Source organism: Clupea harengus, chromosome 2 (assembly GCF_900700415.2).
Source record: "Clupea harengus chromosome 2, Ch_v2.0.2, whole genome shotgun sequence".
Taxonomy (NCBI): domain Eukaryota; kingdom Metazoa; phylum Chordata; class Actinopteri; order Clupeiformes; family Clupeidae; genus Clupea; species Clupea harengus.
Genome location: NC_045153.1, coordinates 30,277,801 through 30,296,333, shown reverse-complemented (window position 1 = coordinate 30,296,333; position 18,533 = coordinate 30,277,801). Strand labels below are relative to the sequence as shown.

General features: G+C 42.2%; 1 protein-coding gene across 2 annotated transcripts in view; it reads left to right on the top strand.

Moving 5' to 3' along the window:
• The first annotated feature begins 3,014 nt into the window (after positions 1–3,014).
• Positions 3,015–18,533, top strand: part of LOC105898111 (glypican-6-like) — a 55,284-nt gene continuing 39,765 nt past the window's right edge. For both annotated transcript variants that reach the window (XM_031560398.2, XM_031560395.2), the window contains exons 1-2: positions 3,015–3,650; positions 17,035–17,193. In XM_031560398.2, coding sequence (XP_031416258.1) covers positions 3,497–3,650; positions 17,035–17,193 — 313 coding nt within the window. In that variant the 5' untranslated portion in view covers positions 3,015–3,496. The remainder of the gene's footprint in view (positions 3,651–17,034; positions 17,194–18,533) is intronic.

The window sequence follows — 18,533 nt, the reverse complement described above, 5'->3', positions numbered from 1 at the left end:
GTGCTGGTTATCTGTTGGGGAGTTTTCATCACCTGCTGGAGTTCTTTACAGGCTGCTGTGGAGCAATTGCCATACCACACTGAGATGCAGTTGTTGATTATGTGTAACCTGCGTTGTGCAGACAAGCATAGTCCTGCACCGGACTTGAACTCGCAACCTCGGGCATGGGAGGCGGGCGTGCTAGCAAGGAGGCTAAAATCCATGGGTGCTAGCATATGTCGCTACCGTGCCTCTTAAGGTGTCAGTGAGTGAGGTTTACTCACTGAACAGCACTGTACCCACTGGCGACCGTTACATATGCTCTCAATGGTACAATGGTATCCTGGGACACAGGTGAGCTGTCTTAGGGCTCCACAGGAGGTTTTGATCAGGATGGAGGAGTTCAGGGACCAGGTGACCTCATCGGAGGGTTTTGAAGCTTGATAAAGGTTCTGCTAGGGTTCCGCACCTGATGGCACACGGGTGTTCAGGGTGAGAGTGGATGTGGAGAGGTTGTCCAGCTTAGATTGGGGTCTGTTAATCAGAGAGTCCAAAGAACTCAAGAAAAATAATAGTTAAATAAACAGGGGGTCGGCCATCTGTACAGTTTAGTACAGTTCAGCACATCTGAATTCCCTCTACATGGAAGTGTTAGTCCTTTTTAATTTTGGGCACTGAGGTACCCTCAGACGGAACAAGAATGTTGTATTCTCCCAACATTAAACATGGTATTCAGGGAAGAGATTCCCCATGTTGAAAATTCCTCCACTCCCCACTATAACCCTCCTACGCATCTCTGACAAATGATCCACCACTCTCAACATGCCAATTTAACCAACTTAGACTTGCCTTAGACCAGTTTGATCAAACTGGTCACATTTCCATGCCTGACTGTTCAAAATGAATGACTGCCTTGGGCCATCTCACATTGCAGACTACAGTGAACCATACCAACATGTACATCTCATATTCATCTCATATTCATTCACTTCATGTAGAAAACATTTCACTGAAAATGATAATAAGCTGCCTGGGCACATTTTCCCTCTGGCAATTCTCTCTTCTCATCATTTCATCATTTTTGAGTTAAATATATTGCAGTTCAATTACACTTTTCAGCATTCAATTCATTGTACAGTGTTTTTTCTTAAATTCAAAAGTAATACCATCCTGTAAACTAAAACATTTTACCATCTGCGTTTCAGTGTTTCAGACATGTATTGTATGTTCATAACACAATCCAAATAGGCTTAGCTAAGGACAGTCTTGTGTTTTGTCAGTGAGAGCAGCTGTGGATGTTGATGTGCTGTTTTGCTGTATAGATACACATTAGAACTTCACCATATTTACTTACATTATATTTTGTATTCCTTGTTAATAAGAGAGTAGGGAGTTCTATCAGGTTTGTACTGCGAGTTTGATGTAACTTCAGATAGTCTGCCTGTACTAAGCGTGTACTAATTCTCACTTCAGATAGCCTGCCTGTACTAAGCGTGCACTAATTCTCACTTCAGATAGCCTGTCTGTCCTAAGCGTGTACTAATCCTCTGCTCTGAAGCTTGCAGGTGATGACCCTGAGGCCCATTCCTCTCAATGGTTTAATTTATATTTTAGGGATGTCTTTATTTTGTGGAATAGATGTTATGTTATGTTAGAGAGTTTAATACAAAAAAAAAAAAAAAACTAAAGATGATGGCTTCCGTGATTCCATTAGCAATGTTCCAATGCCACTCACGTCCTGTCATCTTGTTAATCTCTGTTGTAATAGTTCTCATTTTGATGACGGTCTGAAATATCACCAGATGTTGCTATTTTATTATTTCAATAATGGGTGTGGTGAGCGATTCTGTTCACATACTTCTGCCACAACCACTACCACCAGATGGAATCAGATAATAATCAAATCTGATTATGAAACATGACCTATATGAAGCAAACGCACTTACACATTTTACATTTATACTGTATGTTCTGGTACTTTTCTGGAACTCATATCTTACATTTAATCATCCCACAGAAAAGTATAAAAAAACATTGTGTTCTGTCTTTTACTGTGAAAATGTTGTTTAATCACAAGGAAATGGCATATAGCCTACAGAAATATTGTACAAAGAGTACATTAATTATATTTTTTTCTGAATTTTGTTTTGAACTTATGTTGGACTGAGGACTTGAGTCATATGTTCCATCGCTTGCACAGAAAACTATGAAAGACTTTGTTGTGGAGCTTCCTAAATGACTTCTGGGGTATATGTGCACATAAAGTAAATAAGTAATGGTTCTTATGCAACATATGGCAAGGCCAAGGTAATATTAATTCAGTGCTGGTACACAACATTTAAAACTCATAACGTCTGAATCATCTCTCTGCCTTGGTGTTTTCCATGTTTGCAACAAATCCCTGTGTCCCCTAAAATGCAGGATGTCTCTTGGGTATGATATGGAATTATGATAGATAATCCCATAATGTATCCGGTAATCAATCTAAATGTCAGCACTCATGTGTGTTTGCAGGGATGCAGTGTGGGTCTGGTATTCCTGTTGAGATTTCCGTTGTCTGTTGACTTCCGGAGGGTGCTTGAGTCTCTCCACTGAGAATCTGCATGGGGTAGCCATAATATGGCCTACACTTGAACATTCAAGTTAATGCTGCTCTTCCAACTGTGGTATAATTCTAGCTAGGCTTACATCCACCTGTGAATTGTACCCAAAACTGATAACAAATGGTTACAAAAGATTTGGTCTATCAGTTTTCTTTGTTCACTGGTCGTTCTTTTTCATAACTCAAAGAGAAATTAAAATATGTGGCGAATTACTACTAATAAAAAAAATCTAAGACCGTTAAATGCATGGCTGTATGCAGTTATATCAAAAGTTTAGATTAATAACATCAGCTTTATACACGCCACGGTTTTACCTCTAGATCTGAAAGTTTTTTTCAAATGTGGTTGTTTTTCTGTTTTGAGACGGGGGTGCATGTGACTGTGCATAGCCTACTGAAAACGGGGGCGTAGGTAGCATAACACCGTGTCATGTACGCTTGCTCCATGTGTTTGATTTTCTGTGCCAGTGATAACAGTCGGCGTATGAAAGCGCACCACCCTATATATCCACATAACCTGAGACTCCGCTCCGCATTTTCTCCCAGTTAACACTCAGTGCCCGAGCCGTCTTCTCGCCTGAGCGTTTCCACTTCACTCTCAGAACCGTGAGCAACGACTCCTCACCGGGTTGAAGTTTGCCGAGCACAACGTTTAAAGCGCTCAGCCAGATAGGTTCATGTGGCGGTACCCCGGCCTCAGCGTAGTATTTTCGGCCAAAAAGTGGGATCCTCCACCGCGGGCTCTTCAAAGTCAGCTGCTACTCCCGTTTTAGAGGGGGTCATGTTCTGATTTGGTCCGTTTGTTGAGGTAGCAAACGCTCATCTTATCCAACACCTCCGGATGTACTGCAGTGTGAATGCCCAGAGCCGGTAGCTACTGTGCCGCGGAGTAACGGAGTACGACTGAAGTGCACCATGTTGAGATTACGCACCGCTGTCCTGTGCGCTTTCTCTTTTCTCTGTCTGGCAGTGGGAGCGGATGTTAAAACTCGAAACTGCAGCGAAGTCAGAGACGCTTACACCGCTAAAGGCTTCAGCTTTACTAATGTCCCTTACCAGGAAATCTCAGGTGAGCACGGAATGTAAGCGTTGTGTGCTACCTGTCAATCGTCTGTCCTGTGTGCATGTTGGGGCTGTTCAAGCACATGCCTAAAGTTGAAGTACTGACATGAGGGACGCCACTGTAGAGGGCAAAAATAAATAAATGAAGTAACTGTGAATCCTTTTTTAACAATAGCTTATAATGTACATTTTGTAATTGAAACCTAATTTTCCACATCGATTTTGTAAAGACCTTGCAATCAATTATACTGCAGCAGCTACTGTGAACGGACTGAGCGTCCGTTGGAATCTGTTCATACCAATAATTTTACAACACCTGTCCATGCGGGGAAAACCACTCGGCTATTTCTGTAAACTGTATCTTTCATTTCCTCTCTAGTGACACCGCTTTCGTTCCAACGGTACATGATATTGGATGACGATTTTTAGCTTCAGAAATTGACTAGGTATTGAGAATAGGCTACACGGAAATGGTCTTAGCTTGTTATAAAGACTGGTGGAATTATTGAATGGTATCCCACTCAGTTTTACTTCACCACAGCTCATTTTATCGTTATTTTATCAGTTTAGCAGTTGTATGTACATTTTTGCAATTGAATATGATTAGGTTTTGATGTAGTATTGAGGAAATATAGTTAGGGCCTTGAGTTTCCAGACTGCCGTCTTGCTGGCACTCTGAAAGCAGAAACACAGCCATGAATAGGACACTATGAAAGCTCTCATTTGTCTACGATAAAAGTGCATGACTCATTGGTTTGGACTAAATCCCACCAGAAATACTTTTTAACTAATTAAATTGAATGATGACACAGTGATTCCCATTTAACTAAAAATATCACGACAACGTGGTAACCATTTTAGTCCAAATCTAGAATTGTCTGTGGTGCATCGACCTTTAGGTTATTTATGTCACTGAAAAGATGAATCACTGACTGACTACATTATTTAGACGGTTATTTCCAGTGTCTGTGCGAACATTAATTTAATTGATCAATATGCAGGAGTTTTTGTCAACCACAACATTAGGTTTGCATGATTCAGTTCTGATCAAACTTCACTTTTGCAGATGACTTGCAATTTTACTAACCTGTTGCTTATGATATGGTAGTCGCAGTTTAAGCAAATGTATATCTTAAAAATTGCATCTGTCTTGCATAATGTAGTGTCTGAGGTTTCATATTGATTTTGTTCAACATGTATATGAAAGAAATGTCGGATCCCTGAACAATAAGATGCAGTTATCAGTTATCTGTGGATGTTCTTCAAGTACTCCAGTGTGGTATGATATTGGTATTTCTAAAAGAGAATCGGAATAGATTGCACGTTTAATGGAAGGTCTGTATGCTCAAAGACAATCAGAGGTGCTGGAGCATTTGGTGGATGACATTTAACATTTCTGGTCATTATGTTAATATTAATTAACACCTGTTATTGTAATACATAACTGTGAAAAAGGGCCCATTGCAGGAATCTACCAGAAGCATATTTTACAACTTATTAAATTGGGAGTGAGAGTGTTCATTTTGGGAGTTGTGGGTGAATTGATAAGTCTGTTTAGTGGGAGAGTTACTCTTACAAAGCATTACAAACTGTGTTCTGTGACGTCTATAATCAAATTATTGTAGAGTTCAGCTGGTATTTTGATAGTTAATTCTGAAATACTACTTGTGTCAGAGCTTCATAACGCAGCGTGCCTGTAGTCAGTAATATATAGGCGAAAAGAACATTTATCACAGAAATTCTCAATTCATCAAATCAGTAGATGAGAAAGTGATACCTTGTATACTGTCATAAAAATCTTCTTGAATATTTATACAGTGGCATGCAGATGTCTGGGCACCCTTGGTCAAAATGTCTGTTACTGTGTATAGCTGTGCAAGTGAGAGTGAGAGAGAAAGAGAGAGAGTGAGTGAGAGAGAGAGAGAACGAGAGAGAGAGTCTTACTTTTCCCCAAAGGGGAATTTCAGTGTTGCAGTAGCAATTCGCATAAATGAACAAAAAATACGCATAACTATAAGACAACTATAAAAAATAAGACACACACAGTGAGAACACAAAACACAGATTTCTGTGTGTGTGTGTGTGTGAGTGTATACTATACGTTACTATGATTAGATACAAATAAATAGAATAAGAATAGAATTTTAACGTTAAGGCAAGATATTGCTATTAATGTGCACATTTAAAATGTGCATTGTGCATTGCCACTCAGAGGAGAAGTCTCCTTTCCCGGCACAGAGGGGAGTCATTGGAGAAGATGACCTGATTTCCAAAAGGCATAAAGTTAAAGAGGACATATTTCTTTAATATTTTAAGGAAGATTACTTTTTTTTTATTTCCAACTTTTACAGTTTCAAAATAACAAAATGGGCCCCTTAAAAGTTTGGGCACCCTGCATGGTCAGTACTTTGGCAAGTATCACAGCTTGTAAACACTTTTTCGAGAGTCTTTCAATTCTTGTTTGGGGGATTTTCGCCCATTCTTCCTTGCTAAAGACTTCTAGTTCTGTGAAATTCTTGTGCCGTCTTGCACTGCTCTTTTGAAGTCTATTCAGATTTTTGATGATGTTTAGGTCAGAGGACTGGCAACTGGGGCCATGGCAAAACCTTCAGCTTGCACTTCTTGATGGATTTTGAAGTGTGTTTAGCATCCTTCTTTTGGAGAAACCATCCTCTTTTCATTTTTAGTTAAAAAAAAATATATATATATATATATAATTTTTTTTTACAGACGATGTGACGTTTGCTTCCAGAATTTGCTAGTATTTAATTGAATCCATTCTTCCCTCTACCAGTGACATATTCCCTGCGCCACTGGCTGCAGCACAAGTATGACACCCTCCACCCTCCATGCTTAACAGCTCAAGAGGTCCAGAACATTTTCACCCTTTCTTCTCCAAACATACTTCCATGAAGGTCATATTTGGGCAGGTACCCCTGCACAGGGGGACAGTGCACCACAACTCCACAGTCTGCTAAATCTTCCTGAAAGTCTTTTACAGTCAAACAGGGTTTTTGATTTGCCTTTTTAGCAATCTGAGCAGTTCTCTCTGAAAGTTTTCTTGGTCATCCAGATGTCAGCTTGACCTCCGCCTTTCCTTTTAACTGGCATTTCTTAACTACATTACGAACTGAGGAAACAGCTACCTGACAATGCCTTGCCCTATTCTTAGATGAACGTATGGTTGCTGATTGTTGAGACAGGGTTTGAGGGGCCAAAGTATTTATAAAGATTTGAAATTTCATCACCTGGCCTTTCCTAACGATGATTGTGAACAAGCCATAGCATAGTAACAAAATAATGAAGACCTGAGACTTAGGTAAAAACCCTTTGCCTTTCTGAGATCAGTTCATCGTCTACTCACTTAACTATTTTACAGAAACGGACATTTGGACCAGGGGTACCCAAACCTTTGCATGCTAATATGTCATGTCAGCTAAAGAGGTCAAGGAAATGTGGCCATTTATGTGTCATGGCTACATCATAGTAATTCCCTCTGCAGACATACCTGTCATTATCTCTAGTTGTGGTTAAAGAGAAATAGGTGTGAAATAATTCTATATGAAGGGTTTGTCAGTGAGAAAGCGTTGTTGCATTGAATTGCATGCACCTGCATATAAATCAGTGACATTCAGTGGCTTTGTTATATTGTGGCTTTATGGTACACTGGTGTTAATTAGCATCAATAACCAATGTGAAAGAACACATTACGCTTAGGGCTGGCAGGGGAAGTGTAATGACACCATTGTGCAGGTGCTGGAATTAGAGTTGGTTGACTTGAGAGTGTGTCTGCTATTGAGAAAACATTTGATTAGTCATAGAGAAACATACCATATTATCAAGTCTGCCCTTAAAGGTGTTTATATGTGAGGCTGTCTTCCCAACATAATCAAGTCTGTGAATTAAATACACATGCCGGAATCCTTCTCAGCTTATGGCTGTGACTTCTGTGACTCTCTTCCCACTTTCTTTTTTTTATGATCCGGCAGGCAGGTCTCTCGCACGGTAAAGCTGGGGCACCCTCTTAAGAATTTGAATGGATGTTTGATCTTCACAACAGGGCTGAGTATCTCGAGTGTGTTTGGCTTGATTCAGCTAGGTCAGGTTGAATGTCACCGTGGTGTCAGCATTATTGACAGCCCCCGGCGCTGCTTTGAGCTGTCTGAAGAAAGGCCAGGTGGCAGGGCGATGTCTGTGAATGTGGCGTTTGCATTCAGAAGAGACCCTTGTTGTTCCGCCTGTCAGCAGCCAATGCAGAGAGCAGCTGAAAGGCTCAGCTAGCCTGCAAATGGAGAGCGTGCTTTTTGGCCTCCTGCAAGTCTACAGACTCTCTGCGGAGCTAAATATGTCTAGCGCTCCTTGGGCTCCAGGGGGGCAGTCTTGTCCATATATTTCAACACACCGTCTGTGGGCCCATTGCATACCAGTGTCCCGTAGCCAGACTCGTGATTGACATGGTGAAAGCCTAGCCTGGCAACGCAGTTTGTGTGTGTGCCTCCAGTTCTCTGAACTGTTTGGCTGAATTAACCGACGTCTGACTCTTGATGGAGATGTTTGCAGGGATCATGTGTGCTGGTCGGACCGCCAAGTTCTTCTTGCTGTTGTGTCCCAGCTGGACCCTATCATTTCATGTCCTTCGCTGCCTGCTGAGTCTTGGCCGTAGGAGGGGACAGAAATAACGCCGGTGACATTTTACAAGCTTCTTGACTGCGTATGCTTCCTGGCAAATTATCTCTGCCGGTGTATACGATGTACTTTAATGGCTACTGATCTCTCCTGACACATAAGCTGTAAAGGTATGTGGATATGTAGGCCCAGTCACTACCAGGGCAAAGGGCAGTGCTAACAGTTACCTCTGACTAAACATTGGGCCTGTTTTACTGAGGTTAGGCCATCCTCTGACTAAACATTGGGCCTGTTTTACTGAGGTTAGGCCATCCTTAAAATTATGTTGGTTTGCCGTAGCCTTACTGACTCAATCAAATCAGTTCCAACCTTTTTTTAATTTTTTTTTGTAAGTTTGATCTGCCAACTAGCTGACTGTAGGAGAGAACCTGCACACTCGTAACACTTTTTGACTGGTCTCTGAACTCACTCGGTTTACACAAAGACGATAGGCATAAAAGCTGTGAAATTTGAGTACAAAGTCATACAGAACTACTTTCAGTAACAACAGTTGAACGAGAATCACACTATGACTGATAGTTTGTTAAGATTTTAGTAAAACAGAAAACATGTCCCGTTTAACAACCTTTATGCAGGCATGGAAGACATGCATCAGTTGTATGTACCGTTGTAACAGTTGTAACAGTGAGCATCATGTAACAGCACTAAAATCGTGGATCCCGCAACATATTTTAAGACAAAATACTACTCGCTTAAATTAAGACAATCTGTATGGATGTTTAATCAACAACAGAGTCAGAATGTATGATTCTTAAAGCCAGTTTATTGTAAGAAGCAGTAATCAATTATGTGCGTGTTATGCTAGCCTCCAAAACCTTTAAATATAAGCTTATTTTGTTCATGTCGAATTGGAGGTGGTGTGATGACGCCAACGCAAACTTCTTGATGCACATTGAAACACTTGCATTCCTATTATATAATTTATTGCCAAAGAGAGCCTTTGTTTAGGCTACCAGGTAAGTATTTAAACAACAGTTATATATGTGTTCTTGTTAAAAATTATTATCAGCAGCTATATCCTTATGAGATTTTTAAATCCTCAAATATCGAAATTGGTTTCAGCCTAAAAAATCCTATATAGGTCGGGCTCTAGTTGAAACACCATATTTACTATCTAAGAACATGTTTACAAATGAATACAGGTGTACTTCATTTGAGTGTAGTCAGCATGATGTAGACATTTTGTAAAAATAAGTAAAAGTGAAAAAGAGAAATCAGGTTGGCTGCTGCTGACCTTGAGTTTGGTAGCAGAACAAATCAGTTTTATAAATCATAATGTTGATTGGTTGCAGTTGCACAGCTTGGGAAGCACGTTGGAAAAACATTTAGAGCTGTAATTTGCACTGTACTGCCAAGGACTCAGATCATCATAGAAGCATCAGGGGTGAAATGATATATAAAGCCCAATTACAGATGTAATTAAATGTTTAAATTGGGGACTTCAACCAGCCTGTCAGCAAAAAGGCACCCACAGAGCCAATGTAAGAAGAACATCATTTTACCTGAAAAGATCAATGAAAAGTATTGATGGGGTATAATTGTATGATTCCAGGAACCTCGCTGTGTGCGCAGGAGTATCAGTATCAGTAAGATGTAGTTGTCCAACTGTAGCCTGACTTAATGACAATGGTTGACCACCATGACTAGCGTGGTGAAGACTGAAGAGGCAGTGACAGCTTGTAGAGATGGCAACCGTGCCCCGAAAGGGCTGGCAACCCGGTCAGTGTCCACCGTGTGGAGGACTCCCATACCAAGATACAATGAATCTATAGGAAAAATACCCTTAGGGCTCCCTGAGAGGGGGGAGGATGAGCACCCCAGTCAGAGGGATTAAATGGTACTCGACCAAGGCAATTGACGAACGACAAAGAGTAAGTAGTGTGTATGTGGCAAGATCTGAAAGAACGAGCGGGCTTAACGATCCACTAATGAAAGACGATGTGTTTGATGGGAACAGGAGCGGCACAACGTACAGGATAGTAGCCTGATGAGATGCAGGAGGAGCTGGGTCACGAGTCACCCCACAGGGCCCGGGACCTCCGAGTGGAGTCAGGTCACGAGTCACCCCACAGGGCCCGGGACCTCTGAGTGCCGCAAAGGACTCACCTTAGCATGAGGTCTGAGAGGACAGGGATCAATTGGGCAGCAGATAACAAGGCATCACTTTGGAACCAGCTAGACAAGTACAAAGATCAGATTCTGGACGTGACTGCAGGGTGACATGTCATCAGGAGACTTCAAGCGATGACAGCAATCACTGTGAGTTTCTCTTTGGAAAGATCTGGAGTAGAGCAAGGGAAAGGTGTCAGAGGACCCCTCGAAGAATCAAAGGCAGGTAAAGATCCACAACACCAGGCAGGAGCTGAAGACCCTTAGGCGTCAGTACAAGCGAGCAGGGGAGGAGGAGTGCACAGGCCTGGCCCAGCTGTCATGCATCCTGAGAAAGAAGATCATGGTGCTATGTTGAATGGAGCAGCATCGGAGGCGCCGCCATTAAAGAGCCCGTAAGCAGGCCATTGCCTTCGGCAGTTATACTGGCCTCGGGTAAGGGACTGACAGCTGATGGTGGGCCTTGAGAGGGAACTCAAGTTCCTGCAGTACATTGCGACCACCACCTTAGGACCTGGCGTGGTTCTGGTTTCCGATTCCACACAACAAGTCATGCTCCTGGAGTTGACAGTACCATGGGAAGAGTGCCCTGGAAGAGGAATTTGAGAGGAAGCTCAATAAATATGACAGTCTAGTCAGGGAATGTCGTCAAGGTGACTGGAAAGCAAGATGCTTACCAAGAGAGGTTGGCTTTGCAGCCCAATCTCTATTCAGAGCCCTTAGCGCTGGGTATTGAAGGAGAAGAGAAGAGCCATCTGCAGGGCCGACGGACGACCGAAGACGCGGCAGAGAGAGCCTCCAGGTGGCTGGGACAGGAGATTCAGGAGAGCCATGGGGGCAGAGTAGCTAGTTTGCCTTCATGACACAAGCTGGGGTCTGATCAGCCCAAGCTGGGTCACCTGGAGGAGGGTGTATGATGTTGAAAGACTCGAAACCCCCTAATGGTTCCAGGAACATCACTGTGTCCAGAAGTATCAGTAAGATATATCTGCAGAACTGTATCCTTGAATGCACCTTTATCTAATTCACAGTCATCATTAAATATAATTTATACTCCTGTTGTACTCAAAAGAGGGTTTCAGCTGATGTGAAACATCAGTAGACATGGCCCATTGTGTGTAAGACTCCAGTGGGCTTATTAACAGTTCTAAACAAGACAAGAGTCTTTTAAAAAGTAATGCTTTCTACAAAGCACACTTTTAGACTGTCAGCAAACTATCATTTACCTGTCATCTCATCCTAAACATTTCCTGACCCTAACACTATCCCTCATCTCAGTGTGCGTTACCAAAGGAATACAGTCTTATAAAACTGAACATGAGAATTTAGAAACAAAGAAATTGGTAGGATGAGGTGCCATACAGCACTTCACACACTGAAGAGCCTGATTCAGGAGAGAAGTGTATTTGCATGCTTTCGGTTGGTGTTCCCTTGACAAAAAGTACACACCATGATGGAAATTGAGATGACACATGGCTTAGAAGGATTGGATCAATACAAATATATATTTTTTGCAGTAGTAAATCATTATAGTTATTCTAGAACACTATGCAGACTGTGCCAAACAGAAAACTGGGTGACCAAGTCGACCCCAAAGTCTGCCAACAGATATCCAATTAAAACATAACCTAGGGCTACAGTGTATTCAATATTCTAATGCAGTCATACAAACTGCGTCTTTTTGTATTTATAACACTGATAGTGTGTGTTCTATGAACACTGTAGAAACTCAAGCAGAGTTCTTTGTGCTGGTCTCAAAGATGAATGGATCTCCGTGTCTTAACATGAGAGAGGCGTGTGCTTGTAGCTGAGTGATTCCCCCCCCCCCCCCCGCATCTCTACCCTCATCATCTTGTCAAAACCCTGCGCCATCAAGAACCTGAGCCCCCTATGAATGCCTGGCTGCTGTCGTTGTGTCTATCTTTAGCGGCATGTCACTCGTGTTGACATCGGCTGGCTAGACAAGTGCACCTAGACACCGCTTTTAAAGTGCTCCCCAGAAAGGCGCAGTCGACTGTTATGATGTTTCACATTCCACGTGGGAGGAGGAGCACACTCGGAGGCCTCTCGGCATGACTGCTCCTCCCCACTCTGGGCAGTGGCGCCTCGTCGAGGCCTGGGCGCTAATGAAGCGGAGCTGTAGATAAGATGTAAATGAGTGAAGATGGGTGGTGATCACAGCAGGCCAGGGGAGCCTCTCGCTGGACCCCTTCAGCAGCCCAGGCCAGCCCAACCCAGCCCAGCAGCTGCCACCTGTAGCTCTTTGCCCGTGCTCCAGATATCAGCGTGGAGGAAGGAGCCCTCACTTCCCTCTTGCTCCCGAGGGTCTCGCTGCCCATTTGTGTCATCCGTCAGCAGCTGTCTCTTCATGCCACTGCTGGCCTTCTCGTACTCCATTAAAGCTGGATCTGTTCATTGGACTTTGCTGTTAACCCTTGCAGCAGTATTCATGGTGTGGCTGCTCTTCCTTCTGTGAGAATTGTATTGTGTTATGCATCTTGTATCCATGCATAACGCATTTCATTTGAGACATTTTAATCTACAGTGTTGTGAATGGAAGGAGCTAGGCCAATAGGGCAGTTGCATCCTTGTATGGGTTTTTAAATGAAGGCTATTTTTAAGGATTAATGATGCTCATGTCTTTGTGCAGAATTTTATTAGACAAATGGAACATAGATGGTCAGTGCAAGACCAACATCGCCGGTGGAGAAGTCCTGCTTTTTTCCCCCCCATGCCAAATTGAACACTAAATTAGCAGTCTTTGAGTCATGCATAATGATTTACATCTCCAAGGATCAATAGTGCGTCTGGATGAATGTGCTGCTCTGGGTAGTGAGAGATGGAGTCGGAGAGCGCTGTCTCGGAGCAGCCCTTGCATAAAAGAGATCAATTTGGGCCTCATTCACATTCTCACCGTGATAAAGGACATTGTGTCCCTGTGGAACATGACAAGGATGCAGTGCTCACTAGAACAAATATCCTTTGTGAATATGGGGCAGAGTCACCCTGGGTGGCCAGACCTGTACTAAATAAATATATAAGGGGGGCACAAAAGCAAGCAAACAGCCAGATAACATCCGGAGATTTAACCATCTGCTTAGTCACTGACTAATTGCAGAATCCTACAAATTCTTAAATTAATCTGGGACCAGATTTACCGTTTTTATTTGTGCTTTATTTATGTTTACACTTTATTTCGTCTTTGAAGATGGAGTGTTTTTTTAAAGTCTGGCATTGGGACAGTGGGACTGAGCAGATGGTTGTGCACATATGCTATGGGCCTCTTTGGCCAGATACACTCTTGAATACAGTGCTTCTGAGAGTTGGCCAACCTTTACTGCATGGTAAGATGTTTTAACACTTTGTATTATCAGACTTTAATGGGCTCAAGCCTCTGATGCTTGATATTTTAATACCCACTGAACCACCCTCATGTCAAAAGCAACTCAGAAGTATTAAACGAGATGCTGCTAAGACAACCAGTCGACAAGAACATCTGGAGACGGATGTTACAAACAGAACAGGTGTATTTTTCCTTATTATTAATAATATTAATTTTAATATTATGCTTCTTTGGAGCTTCTGGGTTATAGACATAGTTTTTGAAGTGCAATTCACAGTTTATAAAACTATAAAGTCACGAGAACCCAAACTGTATATTTTAATTAAAAAAAGGTAACACTTCAGTTGCTCCGGTACAAATGAATGCAGATAAAAGAAGCTCTGTTTTGCATCCCAGCTCTCACACATAACAGTGGTTGAGGCGAGGTGTGTAGTGAGTGTGATGAATATAAATGCTGTCTTTTATTAGATCCAGAGGAAGGATTCATCAGCTGTGGTGATGTGAAAGGTGTTGTCATCTGGAGACGATGACTGACACTCAGGTTGATTGCAGACCGGAGTGACAGGATGTAATTTCAGCCCATGACATTGGCTTGTTGATATAACACTGAATGGCTGCATGCGTCTCTCTCATTACCTGGTGATTTTTCAAAAGTTTTTGCATTACAGTGAGGGAGTTTTTCATGCCTACACACACACACGTCATCAATCTCTGAAGAAACATTTTGTTGCCCACACACAAGTCATTTCATCTCTGTCTCACACATCACGCGCATTAGCGGCGTCACTCAGCATTTGATCTATCTGCGGTAGAGCTTGGGAGCTGACTGCTTAATACAGTGGAGCAGAATGCAGGAAGACTGTGTCCGTACGGCTTTGCTAACAGAGGGAAGCAGAGAGGTCGCACAGGGACACATCTCTTTATTTCACTCTCACAGCCTACTTAATACTGAATGACTCGCCAGAGGCCGCCTCTGGTACCAGGATATTAGCAGGAAATAATGTCCCCCTCAGCAGTGTGAGGCTGGCAAGGGTTTGCACAGGATCAGAGACAGCTGCAGGTGACAATCACACTCCACACAGCGCAGCGTCGCGCAGCCCCGGCCCAGAGCAAACACAAGGCTCATTAGCATAGCATTCTATTCAGGGCAGGGCTCTGGAACACACCACCAATATGCACTGAAGCTGTGACAACCCCCCCACCCCCACCCCCACCCCTCCTTTGTTGTTGTTTTATTAAATGTATCATCATATTTCAAAGCTGTAACACTTATGAAGATGGTAGATATTAATTGTCTATAGACATACTGTAATTGGTGCACTGAGTACAAATGTAAGTCTGAAGTAGATAGGAAAATGTTGACTTACGGGGCTTTCTTGCTTTGTACACATACGTGATAAGAATGTGTTTTCCTGGAATCAGTATTTTTTTTGCTCTGCCCTAAAGATCTCTCATAGTTCTCCATGTCCCGTGCCTGCCATTTTCACTTTAACCTTGGGCAGAGAGGACAGTGTGTTTGGCAGAGCGAAGTCCCTTGGAAGCACAGGCGGGGATGTTGATCTATGACAGACTAATTTTATGTGATGCTTTGCACTATTGAGACCACTGAGGCCGCCTGTCGGACAGTGGGTGTGCCAGGGGGGAGAGCTCCATGTGACGCACCTTCAGCCACTGCAGTCAGACCCCTGACCCGCAGGGACGCCGAGCTGTTCCGCCAGCCACATCCTCACGCGTCCACATGACCACATGACCACATGAAAGGGTCACACTCTCGGCAGGTGGAGATAGGACCCTGACAGAGACAAATATGTTAGCTGCTGAACTGGGGTCAGCCACTATTACTTTTTGAGCAGATGGAGCCTTTTTTTTTTTTTCTTCTTCAGTTTCTAGAGAGGGCATTGAGTTTCACACTATAGGCGTCTCAATTCTCAAAGCCTCTTGTGTCGTGTAAACAAAAATATGAACAAGCCTAGCTGAGCAACTTTTGATGTTAAAGTTGTATTATGTGTCCTATATTTGTAGGTAATGCAGAAATGGAACACATTAGAAAAAAGTCTCTCTGCTTGATAACAGATGGGGGTTAGGCCTCTGTGTTGGCCAGGATGCTCTGAGAGACAGATGCTTCTGTACCCTTGTGTGTCTTGAGAGTATGTATCAGACGTAAGATGCCACGCACATGTTACCTGATTTGGAGTATGACGGTAATTGTAGCTGCATTCAGTGATATATCTGAATATATTGTGTTGTACAGCAGGCATATTTTTGTTCCCCTTTATCATTATGACCCTTTGTCACAATGAAATGTTCAGTACACAACCAACCGCACTCGATGTAATCTACTATTAAGATTTTTTAACTTTGGCTTCAAAGAAGTGTGTCCCACTGTTCTAATCTCTGGGTATCGATGATAACGATAATAAAAGCACTGACGATGAATAGATAGCGCCTAGGAAGCATTCTCTACATAGAGACCAATCGGCAGACACACCTGCAGGAGCATGCAATAGCTGTAGATACGTGCAGAATGAAAGTGCCCATTGAAAAGTAAAAGCAGTACATTGTCTATGTATGAAGAAAGATGCCAGAAAGAAATCAAGAGAAGAAAAAAAAATCTGTCACACACACAAATACCTATGCGTGAGGAAACGGTCTTCATCCCCCGCAGCAACACATCGGAAAACACGAACAAGCAGGAGAGCCCAACAGGAAGCCTTCTCCGAGTTTCAAATGTAGCCTGGCTTTCTTTGTGGAACACAGGGACTTGGTTGCATTGATTGCTCTGAACGCTTGTCTGATTTAGATTGATTGTGTTTTTGCAAGTGTGTGTGTTCAGCTAACTTCTTTTTGGGGAGTTGAATGAGTGATTCAGAGCTGTACAATTATATTTGCAATGTCAGTCATTGTGTTAAAAAAACATGTAGCTGTGTTTATACAGAAAAAGGTACTTTCATTTCAGCATGAAGTTATTAGTGTTGTTTGTCTTACAGTTATTGCTCTTTTATGTGCTCGAAGCATTATAGCAGGTTCCTTGCATAAGCATCTCAGGAAACGAAATATATTCCTGCTCATTTTACCTCTCAGTTCAAAATGATCACTTAATATGCTCCTGGATGCATCTTACTGTACGGCACTGTCTTAGCAGTGTCTTTTGAACAGCTGCCAGATATGGCCGCTTAGACAGACAAATGGTCTGCTTGTTGTCATTGAGTAGCACTAGAATAAATGGGGGTCATCCATTTTCTGTCATTTTCAGGTGAGCATCTGCGCATATGCTCCCAGGAGAAGACCTGCTGCTCGGCAGAGATGGAGGACACTTTCAGCCAACAGAGCAAAACAGACGTCGAGAATCAGCTTGATGGAATAAGTCAAGACCTAAGAGCCACATTTGTGTCTCGGCAGAAAAGGTTTGATGGTAAGATGCAACGGCAAATATCACTTTTCACACGTCCTAAGTGCATTATTTGGTCTTTTAATGTATTTCACGATTAAGTGTTTTAAAAAAAAAAATTGTATTATTATATAATGAGGGTGATTGACAAGCCACAAATTGTATGTTCTGTTGTTCACTCCTTCCTCTTGCTAAAAGCAGTGTACTTAGTAGTGTACATGGCTAGATAGACACAGGACTACACCGAGCGTTATGAGGCTACTCCTTGAAATCAGTGGCCTTTATTCAGTGCTGTCCTAACACCAGAGTGAAGGATAGGGGCATGCGTGGAGGAAGGGCTTCAGAGCTTAGATTTGATCATGTATCATGTGTATCTTTGAGAGCAGCAGCTTTGATGTGATGTATTCCTATAAACAGTTAGACTTAGTTTAAGATAGAAACATTACACAGTTCCCCCACCAAATCCACAAAAACATGATGTGCATGATGTTATATACAAAATACATGGTATGCAGGGCACACATTTGTCAACCTATGGTAGCAGCAGCCCTATAGCTTAGCAGTGTAGGCCAATGTTATATATTTCCAAGTGCTTAGACACTTTAGTTTCAAGACCAGAATGCTGAAAGTGTTCGGCTTCACTGTATTCTGACATTAGTTTATTTTACTCATTTTGGTAAAAAAGAATGATAGTAATAATTTGCACCTCTGGATGATATGTGCCTTGTGTAAAATAGACAGTGTCATATATCTGCTAGTGGCTAATCAGCTTAGCTACACTGTATATTAGGCACCAGTGCACACTATAGAGGAACATGTACATATGGAATATCCTGCAGGCATCTGCAGTTTAAACTCAGGTCATTTTTCATGCAGCAAAACGCAATAATCAAAGAGCCCTATTAGAGTTGACTTTTATCATCAGCAATACCACTGAGAGGATTTACAATAAATTACAATACATTTGCAAATTACTATTGTAATTTCACCAAGTGAACATGTTATGTAGTACATATTATTTTAACAAGGGCTTGTGAGCACATCTTAAAAACTTCCTTGGAGGTTTTAGACAATTACTGCCCTTCTCCTTACTCCATACGTGTTGTTTTTTAATATACTGTACCTTTAAACCAAAATCCCCGACAGGGTGGAAATTTCTGATTCATAAAGCCATATAAACATTGCCTTAAAGTGAGGTGCCACAAAGACCTACATAAAGGTTCTACAAATGAAACTATAAACTAAAGCCAGAGTTATCGACACTTTGCAAACATGTGCTTTAATGCTGGTGATTTGGTGTTACCTACCCGAAATGGTGTCTACACTGGCTTGTGGCAAATGCTACCAGTTTGTAAGATATGTAA